This window comes from Macaca mulatta, chromosome 1, assembly GCF_049350105.2.
Source record: "Macaca mulatta isolate MMU2019108-1 chromosome 1, T2T-MMU8v2.0, whole genome shotgun sequence".
In the NCBI taxonomy this organism is placed as follows: domain Eukaryota; kingdom Metazoa; phylum Chordata; class Mammalia; order Primates; family Cercopithecidae; genus Macaca; species Macaca mulatta.
The window spans coordinates 81,941,384-81,955,672 of NC_133406.1; the positions used below are offsets into that span (position 1 = coordinate 81,941,384).

Sequence of the window (14,289 nt, forward strand, 5' to 3'; positions counted from 1 at the left end):
TAGTAGAGACGGGGTTTCACCGTGGTAGCCAGGATGGTCTCGATCTCCTGACCTCGTGATCCACCCATCTCGGCCTCCCAAAGTGCTGGGATTACAGGATTGAGCCACCGCGCCTGGCCAATTTTTGCATTTTTAGTAGAGTTGGGGTTTCACCACGTTGGCCAGGCTGGTCTCGAACTCCTGACCTCAGGTGATCCACCTGCCTCAGCCTTCCAAAGTGCTGGGATTACAGACAGGAGCCACTGTGCCCGGCCTCTCAGGCTTAATTTCAACATGACTGTGAGGCCTAAAGATATGAACAGTACCTGTTTACCTGTTCATGCCCTGTGGTGATAAAGAGAAAAGTCCCCGCGCTTGAGGAATGTATACTTGAACGTAACATCTAAGAACATTTTAGACATAACAATAGAATATTTCGACAAATATTTTTTAGAAAACCATTTAAATATCTAGGTTATAAAATGTTTAGACAATGGTCTCCTCTAAGAAATCAGACGCAGCAGTAACTTTTGCATAGTTAAAATTTTGTCAGAGATACCTGTTGACTATAATTCCAGTGTATTTTCTCTTTCAGTAGTACATACCTCTAAATCGATCATATTTCAATTAATGAATCACGGAACGATAAGTAGAAAAGTAAAGTAAATAAAAATTAATCCGAAGTTTTACGTGCATTAAAATTGCCTTGACCCATAAAATCAGGTTCAGAAAGTCTTTGTCAAACGATTTGGTCTTGACTGAATCAAACCTGAAGGTTTTTGTGCTTGTTTAAACTCACTGCTATAGAAATGAAGCACAACCAAAAGGATCAGCACAAAATAGGTCTCAGTGGAGTATTATTCAGCCACAAAAATGAAGGAAATCCTGTCATTTGCAGCAACATAGATGGAACTAGAGGTCATTATGTCAGTAAAATAAACCAGGCACAGAAAGGCAAATATTGCACATTCTCACTCATAGTGGTAGCTAATAAAGTGGATCTCATGGAAATGGAGAGCAAACTGATGGTTATCAGAGGCTGGAAAGGCAAAGCGGAGAGGAGTATGACGAAGAGAAGTTGGTTAACGGGTAAAAAAATATAGATAGGAGTAATAAGTTCTGGTATTTGATAGCCCAGTAGGGAAATTACATTTCAAAATAGCTAGAAGAAAAAAAGTATATTTCAAAATAGCTAGAAGAAAAAAAGTATAATGTTCCCAACACAAAACATAAACATTAGAGGTGATGAATATCCCAATTACTCTGACTTCATCATTACACATTTAATACATGTATCAAAATATCACATGTACCCCCAAAATATTTACAACTGTGATATATCAATTAAAAAAATAAACAAATAAATCAGATCTCAAACAAAAGAAAAACCATTGTTGGGGGCTTAGCACTTGAAAGAAGTGCTACATTCAAGTCAATTTAGACACAGTGATTAAGTCAGTTTAGCCACAGAACCTAGTACACGTGCATGGAGCTTTATCTCTGATCCTTAATCCATGACATGCCAATAATATTTGGCAGCTGATATACCTACCAATATTGCCATGGTGAGCTCCTCTCTAATGTCTTCCAGGGCACCAATATCTGCCCATGTCACGTTAGGGACAGTGACAAAGCCTTCCCTTTTGGCAGAGGGTTGGACTGAGGATAGAGCAACAATGAAATCATTCAGTTCAATGCACAGGCCTTGCATCTGCTCCTCTGAGAGGGGATCTTGGTCTCTTAGCAACCCCAGCAGCCTTTGTAATTCATCCTTGAAGGGAACAATTGAGGGGAAGATAAAAAAACACCACAACAGCTATAGAAAAGTTACATTTTCTACTTATAAAAATTATTACTGTAGTATTTCCGTAAGCTATCCTGAACTTCTATGTAGTTTAATAATTTTCTTTCTGACATGAGACAAGCTCATTTTATTCTAAAGGATCATATGCTCTGGTCAAGTAAAGATACACCAACTATAATTAAATATATAAGAATGATTTCTATATACTAGGGCTAGGTATAGCAAATATAAGCAGTTGGCAAATATTCATTTCAGCAACCATGATATTTCCCATATTTCATTTATGAATATTCAAGAAACAGCTGAATCCTGCTGAAATTTAAAAAAGTTACACTGGAGGTAGTATAATTCATTAATATGGTTCCTTAACGGTTTATCAACTAAGTAGAGGGAAGGCAATTTTCCTATTACTATCAAATCTTAAAAGGCAGATTTCTTGCTTTGTGAAGATGAAAGGATAAGTCTAAAAAATAGGTAACCGATTAATTCAATTTATAAAATATTAATTTATATGCAATATTATAAAACAAATGAGTTTGTTATTTTTTACAGAAGTAAAGTTTCAAATGTCTAAGAAAAAAATAAATTATGTGAGAACAAAAGATCTGGATTTAAGCCCTTGCTCTATAAAGTGGAGGCTGTATGGGCTTGGGCAAATCACAACCTCTTAAGCTTAGTGCCTTTGATTATAAAATGGGGAAAATAATGATATTTATATAAGGTTACAGGGATCAAATTATATAACATACAGAAGCCATCTGTGCAAGCTATAAAATGCTACATAAAATGCTATATATATTGAATTTTCATGACTCACAAAACTAAAAAATTTAATACTGATCTTAGATTGATAAATGTCCCCTATTATTCATATGACTGTCCTCCAGAGCTGTTTGCAGCTACCGACGTGGATACAGTTGTGTCAACAGACCACTGTAATCTACCTAACCAAAAGTTAATCAGGAGATATAATTAAATGCCAATGCTGAAATAGGGGTTGACAACCTTTTTCTGTAAAGGTCTAGACAGTAAACACTGTAGGCTTTGTGGGCTATGGTATCTGCTGCAGACTCCTATGTGAATTCTGCCGTGAAGTACGAAAGCAGAAAGAGGCAACATGTATACAAATGAACATGGCTGTGTTCCAATATAACTTTAATTTACAAAAACAGGTGGTGGGTGGGTAGGCCACAGTCTGCCAACCCCATTCCAGAATCTCATGATCATTATTGTAAAATGAATTTATTCAGAATAAACATAAAACAACTCGTATTTTTGAAATGATACACATTATGGGTATAAATGATAATTATTCTATAGATTAAATGCCAATAAAACAGAAAGTAATAAACCTCAACTATACTGACCCTTGCTTCAATGTAAAATAACACAAAGAACATTAAAAGGACAATTTAAAGTGCCTTTAGAGAAAGCACCTGTGTTTCAGAAGTGGATTCAGTTCCCAGACTTTCCTCCTGGACTCCTTTAGATGGCAAATCTTCCATTTCAGGATCTTTCTTCTCCTGTTCCTGTAGCTTCATTAAGACTCTGTTGACTGCACACATTGCTGCCTCTCGGCACAGTGCCATCAGATCAGCACCAACAAAGCCTGGAGTTAGGTGTGCTAAGTGACAGAAATCAAAAGCTTGAGGAAGCCTAAGTTTTCTGCACAACGTCTGAAGTATTCTGTAGAAAAGACAGGGGAAAAAATTTCCGATTCCCAATTTAATAGTAAAAACAAGTCATCAACTATATTTATTCGAAGTCCTTCACATCTGCCAAAGGTATCAAAATGGATACTATATAAGATCAAATAGTTCATTCACTCAACAAATGCTAAGTTACATGTTCCATCTTATTCCAGAAAGGATTATGGTAAATATCTGCTTTGTTAGGAACCATGCTAAATGCTGTGAGGAATACATAGAATTTTTAAAAAATATTTTGCCTTTAAGAATTTATAACATTACAGGGGAAATAAGATAAATAACTTATGAGGGTACTTTTACAGTAGATTAAATGGATGTCTACCAGAAATAAAAGCCCCCACATTCACACAAACCATTAATTATCTTCATCATTGAAAATTATCTTGCCATATACTTCCCATTTTATATGAGGACAGTTAAATCTCCAACTTTAACTTTACTTATTGTTCATCCCCTGTACTACACGTGTGAAAAATCTTGTTCAACCTAACTGGCAACATGGTATCTATAAAAATCTGGACTTCTAGATAATTGTTGTTAAAGGAATATCTTGAACAATTTCTGATAAGACCTAAATAAAAACTTAAAAGCAGTAAAGATATTCAAGATGAGACCAGGTGCAGTGGCTCACGCCCGTAATCCCACACCTGCAATTACTCTGGGAGGCTGAGGCAGGCAGATCACTTGAGGTCAAGAGTTTGAGATTAGCCTGGTCAACATGGCAAAATCCCATCTCTACTAAACATACAAAAATTAGCTGGGAGTGGCCGGGTGCAGTGGCTCACGCCTGTAATCGCAGCACTTTGGGAGGCCAAGGTGGGCGGATCACGAGGTCAGGATATCGAGACCATCCTGACTAACACAGTGAAACCCCGTCTCTACTAAAAATACAAAAAATTAGCCAGGCGTGGTGGCAGGTGCCTGTAGTCCCAGCTACTCGGGAGGCGGAGGCAGAAGAATGGTGTGAACCTGGGAGGCGGAGCTTGCAGTGAGCCGAGATCACGCCATTGCACTCCAGCCTGGGCGACAGAACCGGGAGGTGGAAGTTGCAGTGAGCCAAGATTGTGTCTCTGCACTCCAGCCTGAATGACAGAGCAAGACTCTGTCTCGAATAATAATAAAAAAAGATATTCAGGATAAAAGGTCTGAAGCCAAACTGCAAGAGTTTGAATCCCAGCTCTGTTACCCTTTGTAATCTGGGCCAGTTACTTAACCTTTGTGCTTCAGTTTCTTCATTTATTCAATCTATATTATAGTAGCACTTATTCAGAGGGCGGTTGCTACAAATGAATACACGCAAAGCACATAAAACAGTGGCTGATCCATAGTTAGTGACCAATGAATGTTAATTCTTTTTTTTTTTTTTCTTTCTGAGACGGAGTTTTGCTCTTGTTGCCCAGGCTGGAGTGCAATGGCGCAATCTCGGCTCACCGCAACCTCTGCCTCCCAGGTTCTAGTGATTCTCCTGCCTCAGCCTTTGAAGTAGCTGGGATTATAGGCATGCACCAATTAATGTTAATTCTTATTTACATATTTTGATATTATAAACTAACTTGGACAAGCAAATATATTTTAAAATTAATAAATGTGTAAAGAAGACTAATATTTTCAAATGTCACGCTAATAAAGATTATAGAAAAATCATATGGGATCATGTAAGTGAGCAGAATAGAAGCAGATAAACATTACTGACAAATTTTTTAAAATTTCACTTGGATACTCTGAATAATGGGAATCAAGAAAACTTTCCACTAAAGAACTATTTCCAAAAGACACAGATCCAGTTTGCTACTATGCATAAGAATACAAAATACTCTTCGACTTACCATGAGTTTACATCCTGATAAACCCATTCTAAGTCAAAAACATCATGATAAACCCTTTGTAAAGTTGAAAAAACTATAAGCCAAACCACTGTCAGTTGGGGACTATCTGTACTAAGAACATTTTGGATGTTATGAAAATGGCTAACAGAAAATAATAACATCCTTTTCATAGTTGTACTCTATCCCTAAAAATAAGTGGATATTTCTAGTCATTATACTGTAGAAACTCCAAAAGAGGGGAAAGCTACCACTGTACTAGCTCCAGCTACTGCAGCCACGTGAGACCATGAGGCAGAACCATCTAGCTGAGGCCTTTCCAAATTCTTGATCCTCAGAAACTGTGACACAATAAAATGAGTAGTGTTGTAAGACACTAAATTTTGGTGTGGTCTGTTTTACACCAATAGAAACTGAACAGTTATATGGGTCTCCTTTGATGTATGCTGAAACTTTTCCATAATTTTATGCTTTTGAAGTACAGGATGATATTGGGAGGATCATTTGAGGGCAGGAGTTCAAGATGAACCTGAGCAACATAGTGAGACCCTCTCTCTCTATATATAAAAATAATGAAAGAGACAGATATCAATAGCTACCTTATTTTAAAAAATTCTGTGTGTCAGATATTGTGCAAAAAATTCTATGTGTCAGATATTGTGCTAGGTTATGTTAATTCAATACTCACAGGAAGCCTTTAATCACTTTACAGATAAAGTTATTACTGTTATTATTACTGCATTATAGATAAATATTACTGCATTATAGATAAATAAACTAAAGCTTGGAAATGTTAAAAACATTGGACAAGGACCAAGGATAACAGGAGGCAGAGGTGGAATAATTTTCCTTCGCTGACTCAAAGTTTGGGCATCTATTCATTGCCTCTGCACCCCAATCCCGCCCAGGTCTGGCCTTTTTCCCTCACTTACTTACTCACACCCTGGACCTCATCATCACCTGGATCTGGCCCCTGTCTGAGATCACAATCTCACACGCGGCATTCTGCCCAGTCTCACATGTCTGAGCTTATATGTGCTATTACTCCCGCACTGTTCCTGGACCTCACCAAGATCTTCATCTTCAGTTCACCCCTTCCTCATTAAATACTCTTTTTTTTTTTTTGAGACAGGGTTTTGCTGTGTCACCCAGGCTGGATGGAGTGCAGTGGCGTGACATCAGCTCACTGCAACCTCCACCTCCCAGGCAATTCCCCTGCCTCAGTCTCCTGAGTAGCTGGGATTACGGGCGTGCACCACCACGCCCAGCTAATTTTTGTGTATTTTTAGTAGAGACGGGGTTTCACCATGTCGGCCAGGCTGGTCTCGAACTCCTGACCTCAGGTGATCCATCCGCCTCAGCCTCCCAAAGTGCTAGGATTATAGGTGTGAGCCACCACACCTGGCCTAATATTTCAGAACATTTCTTACCTCGATTTCCACTCTACCACCTCAACAGTGCTTCCTGAGATAGTCTTGCTTATGAAGTTATATTTCTGGTTATTGGTGGATGTTTATTTGCTCTATGGACATTATTCATTTGCTCAATTACTAGGAAAGGCTGGTGCTGCAGCAAACAGCTTTCAACTGTCTGGCCGCCATCTCATTACTGATAACAGGACCTGTGGTCTCAGACAGGTTAGTGCAATAGGTGAAAGTATGGTACTCAGATTTAACCTGTATGTGGACCAAATGGCTCTGCTGTATTCTATAGCTCCAGACATTGCCACTAATCTGGTCAGCCAACTAAAGAATGCAAGCCATTGTTAGTAAGACCAGACAAATGAGTAGGGACACATAAGTCCATTATTACTTCTGAAAAACAATTATCCTACCAATGAGTAAATTGTTTTCTTCCCGTTTTTTACAGAGGTGGGTCCTCCCTTTGTCACCCAGGTTGGAGTGCAGAGGCACAATCATGACTTACTGCAGCCTCGAACTCCTGGGCTCAAGCAATCCTCCTGTGCTTCAGCCTCCTGACTAGCTAGGACTACAGGTATGTGCACAGCTAATTTGATTTTTTGTACAGACAGTGTCGCACTATGTTGCCCAGGCTCAAACTCCTGGTCTCAAGTGATCCTCCTGCCTCAGTCTCCCAAAGTGTTGGGATTACAGGCCTGAGCCACTGCACCCAAGCATAAATCATTTTCTTAATGTGGGCTTATCCTTTTCCAAATCAACTTAATTGGTACAAAAAGAAAGTGAGAGAGAAAGAAAAGGCTACATGGTATTTCTCACCTCTTACTTTCAAACCATTCAGTTAAGATGACTTAGTGGCATACAAACTTCATTCTATAAGAATATACCTTTCTCTGGATGCTTCACCTGGGATACCTAGGCATATTTCTCGGTCGAACCTTCCTGCACGTCTCAAAGCAGGATCTAATGAGTCTGGTCGATTAGTAGCTCCAATAACTAGCACCCGGGCTGTAGCAGCCACATTATTCAGATCTAGTAAGAGACAGAGAAAGAGTGGTGAACAAAGCACTTGACATTGAGGGCAATAATAGTTACAGAAATCATTTCATGGTTAAAGAGAAAGTATTACAGATTTTGACAGTGACGTACATATAAAATCAACATTTATTAAATGTCAAATATGTAAAAGGTATGAGGAGGATAAATACAATACAAACTCTGTCCTCAGCAGTTCACAATCTATTGAGAAACATCGAGTGTATAAATAAAAAAATGGCATCAGACAAATTTTGTGAAGTTTAATAACAGATATAAACAAAGCACCATGGTAATACAAGAAAAGACATCATGAATTCCAACTGAGGAATAAGGGAGGGTTCATGGAGGCGGTAACATTTCAGAAAAGGCTTGAAGGGTAAATAGAATTTTAACAAGCAGATATATAGGTTAATGGAATTCTATGTAGAAGAAAGAGCATGAGTGAAAGCACAGAGGGTTGAGCATGCATGGCAAATCCATGCAAGGTGAGCAGGACAACAGGGAGGCTGGGGAGGATGCTGAAGTGTGTGGCTCAGAATAGACTGATAAAATTAATTCGAGCAGGGGAATATAAAATAGTCTTCAGCTGTTCGGGCTTAATCTAGGAATGTATTTCTAGGAACAGACAAAACTGAGGGCTTAAATCTTATCTTTCCTAAGTATTATTTCTCTCAACTGAACCAGGATTGAATAGCAGGGGGTCTGAGGTTATTTTCCCTCACAGGTAACAAGAAAGTAATAAGATGAAATCATAAGGAAATCATGAAATCATGTATAAATTTATACAGTGTGTTCTTTAGCCAGCAGGAAGCCATGAAAGCTTTTTCTCAGAATACAGGCCTCAAAGACATGACAAGAAAATTTTAGATAAAAATGAAACAGAATCCTGGCACTTTGGGAGGCTGAAGCAGAAAGACTAAGCTCAGGAGTTCAAGACCAGCCTGGGCAACATAGTGAGACTGTCTTTAAAAAAAAAAAAAATCCCAGGCACAGTGGCTCACACCTGTAATCCCAGCACTTTAGGAAGCTGAGGCCGGTGATCAACCTGCCTCATTTGACTAGAAATAAAAATATCACAAAAAGACCAGCCTGGCCAACATGGCAACACCCCGTCTCAAAAATCAGCCAGGTGTGGTGGCACGCACTTGTAATCCCAGTTACTCAGGAGGCTGAGGCAGGCTAATAGCTTGAACCCAGGAAGCAGAGGTTGCAGCGAGTTGAGATCGTGCCACTGCACTCAAGCCTGGGCAACAGAGAGAGACTCTGTCTCAAAAAAAAAAAAAAAAAAAAAAAGCCAGGCATGGTGGTGCACACCTGTGGTCCTAGCTACTTGGGAGGCTTAAATGGGAGGATCACTTCAGCCCAGGAGGTCAAGGCTGCAGTGAGCTGTGATTGTGCCACTGCATTCCAACCTGGGTGACAGAGCAATACTCTATCTCATCAATCAATCAATCCACTAATCAGAAGAAGCAGCAACCTGCAACTTGGTAATGCAAGGAACATAAAATATATACTTCAAATTTTCTTGTATACACAAAACAAGTGCTATTTCTTTTTATTTATTTTTAGAGGTAGCATCTTGCTATGTTGCCCAGGCTGGCCTCAAACTACTAGGCTCAAGCAGTCCTCCTACCTTAGCCTCCCAAAGTGTTAGGATTACAGGCATGAGCCACTGTGCCCAGTATGACTTTTTTTTTTTACACTATTTGATATTTATTATTTGAATATTATTTTATATCTTCATGTATTAATTACACTATTTTTAAAAATTTATTCTCTTAAAATGAATTTATTATTTTAAACTAACCATCCATGCAGGTTAGGAGTTGGGCTACAATTCTTCGTTCCATATCTTTTGAAGCAACTTCTCTTTTGGGGGTAATAGCATCAATTTCATCAATGAAAATGATACATGGTGCATTTGACTAGAAATAAAAATATCACAAAAAGACAACCATAAATACATCCCCTATACTGAAGCACAGTTAAGCATAAACAGTTTTAAAAAAATCTTAAAGGTCAAGGATCATTTGCCAAAAGAATAACCCTAAAAAAGGCAGTTCACATGTATTACTTCTGATTTTTATCTGACTTAAGAGAACCAAGATGATTAAAAGTACACAGTAAGGGACCGCAGATAGGGTTACACATTTACAGTCTCTCCATCAATGCATGTTTTGTGATAAATCTATTGAAATTCTTTTGTAAATTAGATACATTTGCTACGCTATGAAACAGAAACAATGATTTTGGATAAGTATATGCACAGAAAAAAAAATTAAGACAAGAAGTTTCTAAACTTTAAATTAGCAAAACCAAGCTTACTAGAAACTTTTTGAGGGTTTCTACCAACATAAGAATCTCCAAGCCTTTCTCTATAATTTGCTATAAGAGGAAATTGGAGAAGCACCAGAAGCTTTTAAAAAAATCTGTGAAAAATACACATAAAATTTACCATTCTAACCACTTTGGGTATATAGTTTAGTGGCATTAAATATTTCCAGACTGTTGTGTAAATGTCACCACTATCCATCTCCAGAACTTTCCCAGCATCCACACTGAAAAGTACCAGACGCTTATTTTAAAGGCTACACTGAATAAGGAAGGATGGTAAAGTTCTAATACATCAGTGTAAAGATCACCTCCAGTTTTTTGTTTTGTTTTTAAGAAATAAACTAGATACGGTTCAGAAAGAATAAGTTAAGAGGTAAGGATCAGCTACCGAGAGTAGTCAAATTCATTGAGACAAAAAGTAGAATGGTGGTGGTGGCCAGGGACTGGTGGGAGAGAGGAATGGGGAGTTACTGTGTGGGAACATGAAGACGTTCTGGAAATGGATGTGGGTAATGATTACACAACAATATGAATGTACTTAATGCCACAGAACTGTACACTTAAAAATGTTTAAAATAGCCTTTTCAGTTGGAACTGCCATCTGCCAGTCATTAACCAAAATGATGAACACAAAGGGAAAGAGGAGAGGCACCTGATAGTTGTTCTCTAAGCCTTTCAGAAAACATGGAGCTGTTCCTTTGGCTATATATATGCAAATCTATAAGAAATGTGATATTGTAGGCCGGGCGCCATGGCTCACTCCTGTAATCCCAGCACTTTGGGAGGCCAAGGTGTATAGATTACCAGAGGTCAGGAGTTCAAGACCAGCCTGGCCAACATGGTGAAACCCCATCTCTACTAAACATACAAAAATTAGCCGGGCGTGGTGGTGCATGTCTGTAATCCCAGCTACTCGGGAGGTGGAGGCAGGAGAATTATTTGAGCCCGGAAGGCGGAGGTTACAGTGGGCTGAGATCACGCCACTGCACTCCAGCCTGGGCAACAGAGAGAGACTCCATCTCAAAAAAAAAAAAAAAAAAAATTAGCTGGTGGGTAGTGCATGCCTGCAATCCCAGCTACTTGGGAGGCTGAGGCAAGAGAATTGCTTGAACCCAGGAAGCGGAGATTGCAGTGAGCCGAGACTGTGCCACTGCACTCCAGCCTGGGCGACAGAACAAGACTCTGTCAGAAAGAAAAGGAAAAGGAAAAGAAAAGGAAGAAATGTGATACTGTAGACATCAAGGGAATGGGTACTGTTCAAAAAGGAATGTCCCACAAGTGTTACCAACGCAAAACTGGAAGAGTTTATAACGTTATCCAGCATGCTGCTGGCATTGTTGTAAAGAAGCAAGTCAAGGGCAAGATTCTTGCCAAGAAAATAATCAATGTATGAGAATCAATGTGCGTACTGAGCACATTAAGCACTCTTTCTAAGAGCCGAGATAGCTTTCCGAAACGTGTGGAGGAAAATGATCAGAAAAAAGAAACAAAAGGGAAATGATCAGCGTGCTCCACCCAGAGAAGTGCACTCTGAGAATCAATAGGAAGGAGCCTGAGCTGCTGGAACCTCTTCCCTGTGAATTCATGGCATAATAGGTGTTAAAAAAATAAAAGACCTCTGGACTGTAAAAATGTTTCTCTTCATTGAGTAGAAGTGTAGTGTCCTCTCCCACAAAGAAACACTTAAAGCAAATTTAAACTGTTGTCTTAATTCGTTGTGTAATGGCTTTACTATTAAAATTTAATGTATTTCTTGCTGAAAGATGTGAGGTGGCTTATTGTGCAACAGATTACTCAACTGGTTAGAAAACAGCCAGGTATGATTTATGAAGTATCTGTACTGGTTTGAAGATAGTCCCTCTAAATCATCATGGAAGAAATAAAATAATTTACAAAAACTTAAAAAAATGTTTAATATGGTAAATTCTGTTATATATATTTTACCACAAAAAAGAGATAAGGATCAGTTAAAATGAAAAAAATTGAAGAAAATTATGTACAATCTAAATCATTTTACTCAGTTACTCAATGGTTAGGAGTGACAGTGATTATGCTAATTAAGGCTGTCAGCGTCGCTTAAGGCATCTCAAAACCATGGGAACCACCACATCTTAAAGGGAAAGATATTTAGCCTATCACTAGCTGGCTGTCTTCCCTAATCATCCTTATGACAATGTTTGCAAAAGATGCCTATGACTGCTAGATATATTACCCAGTTACAAAGGAGTAAAATTACAGGGGCCAAAAGCATCAGAAAACAAGCACATCAGTACTTGTCAGTGACCTGGAAAGCTGAATGGGGGAAAAAAAAAGAATAAATGATGGTCATCAGAATGTGGCCTAAAGAAAGCATAGTTTTCAAGCAAGTATCACTTGATTAGATTTTACCTTTTTGTTCTCTGATCCACATGCTTTACTGTACTCATTCTCATTAGGGAAGAGGGGACCAGGAAAAGCAGGGTGCTAGGCCACATATTTACTGAGCATCTACTGTAAGGTACTGTACTGGCTCAGTACTGGTTTAGTGAGAGGTTTAAACACAGAACTAACAACCTAAAGATGCCATTTGTCTCTTATCCTTATTTATCATGTTTACCATACACACAAAATTTACTACTTGTCTCTAGCTATGCATGCCAATTTAACAATGGAATCCACTGCGTTTTGGGAAACAGGTAGCACCTGAAAAAGTTCAGCTTTGTTCTGCACCCTGCCCTTTCCACCCTTTTCTCTTTATCCTCCTAGTGTTGCCCACAGCTTTTTCAATGTCAGCCCACACAATAACTAAGTAGATGGCCTACCCATTCTTGCTATTTAAAATGTTTTTTTTTCTCAATTCCTGCTTAAATATAATTTCTCTTCTAATTTCACACAGGCTTCCAGCAGTTGTATTGGATATTCATCAGCTACTATATATTGTCAGTGCTAATAATGACATAAAATTAAACTTTTCCCCATTTTTAAATTTTAAACACAGTGATATTTGTTCAAGTGTGAATAATATTACAGCTAATATTTACAGGGCTTGTGCTGTGTGCAAGGCACCATATCGAAGGTTTTATAAGAATTCTCTCATTTAATACTCTCAATAGCCACATGAGATTTGGATATTACTATTGCCCTAGTTTACTAGTCAGGAATGACAGAATTTACTCTGGCATTTTTATGGTTGCTTTTATAATATCCTAAATAACAATTTTTACATTGCTTACAAGTTTTCGTTTTTGGCCAAACTTAAGTTGAGGAAAGTAAAAGTGAGTGGAAAATATCATAAGGATAATATATTTTCAACATATAACTACAGTATGACAGCCCAGAATTTCTCACCAATTATATTTATGTTTGATTTCAAATGAAAAGGGTTATTTATCCAACAGTGGGTATCACTAAATCTACTTTAAATATTTAGCCATCATGCATAGCAAATTACCATGTTTATATTAATAAAAGAATGGCCAGTGAGTGGCTTAACAAATACTAGCATCAGAAAACGCAGGATCTTTAATATAAGCTGGTAGCGTCTGACCACCTGGCATTAGTCATTAACTGACTCACCACAGCTTGCTCAAATAGTTCTCTCAGCTTCTGCTCAGACTCTCCGGATACTCCAGACACAATCTCTGGAGCAGCCACTTTCAAAATTGGCAGGTCAAGTTCCTATGCAGACACATAAAAGAATAACCAAATATTCCAATTTTAATGGCCCTACTTTTTCTTTATCCAGTCCCCTCAAATTTTTGAAATGGCTAGTTTCCTGAGGAACTTCATCTTTTTACGTTGGCTCAGTGAAAAACACTATTTGAAAATCAATGGTTCTGGCCGGGCACGGTGGCTCAGGCCTATAATCCCACTACTTTGGGAGGCAAGGTAGGCGGATCACCTGAGGTTGGGAGTTCGAGACCAGCCTGACCAACATGGAGAAACCACATCTTAATACTAAAAATACAAAAATTAGCCAGGCATGGTGGCGCATGCCTGTAATCCCAGCTACTCAGGAAGCCTGAGGCAGGAGAATTACATGAACCCGGGAGGCAGAGGTTGCGGTGAGCCAAGATCGCGCCATTGCACTCCAGCCTGTGCAACAAGAGCGAAACTCCGTCTCAAAAAAAAAAAAAAAAAAAAAAAAAAAATCAATGGTTTAATGCAAACACATTTAACTTGTTTTTATTTTATACATGTCACTA

The 14,289-nt window shown here is 38.5% G+C and overlaps 1 protein-coding gene across 7 annotated transcripts in view; it reads right to left on the reverse strand.

Moving 5' to 3' along the window:
* The window catches only part of NVL (nuclear VCP like), a 104,550-nt gene that overhangs the window by 60,499 nt on the left and 29,762 nt on the right, over positions 1-14,289 (reverse strand). For all 7 annotated transcript variants that reach the window (XR_013395202.1, XM_077938427.1, XM_028825941.2 and 4 more), the window contains 5 exons: positions 13,661-13,762; positions 9,579-9,696; positions 7,621-7,765; positions 3,220-3,469; positions 1,532-1,750 (listed from right to left, as the gene is read on the reverse strand). Coding sequence is in view for 6 of the 7 variants with exons in the window: in XM_077938427.1 (XP_077794553.1) it covers positions 1,532-1,750; positions 3,220-3,469; positions 7,621-7,765; positions 9,579-9,696; positions 13,661-13,762 (834 nt within the window). In the remaining variant the exon portion in view is untranslated. The remainder of the gene's footprint in view (positions 1-1,531; positions 1,751-3,219; positions 3,470-7,620; positions 7,766-9,578; positions 9,697-13,660; positions 13,763-14,289) is intronic.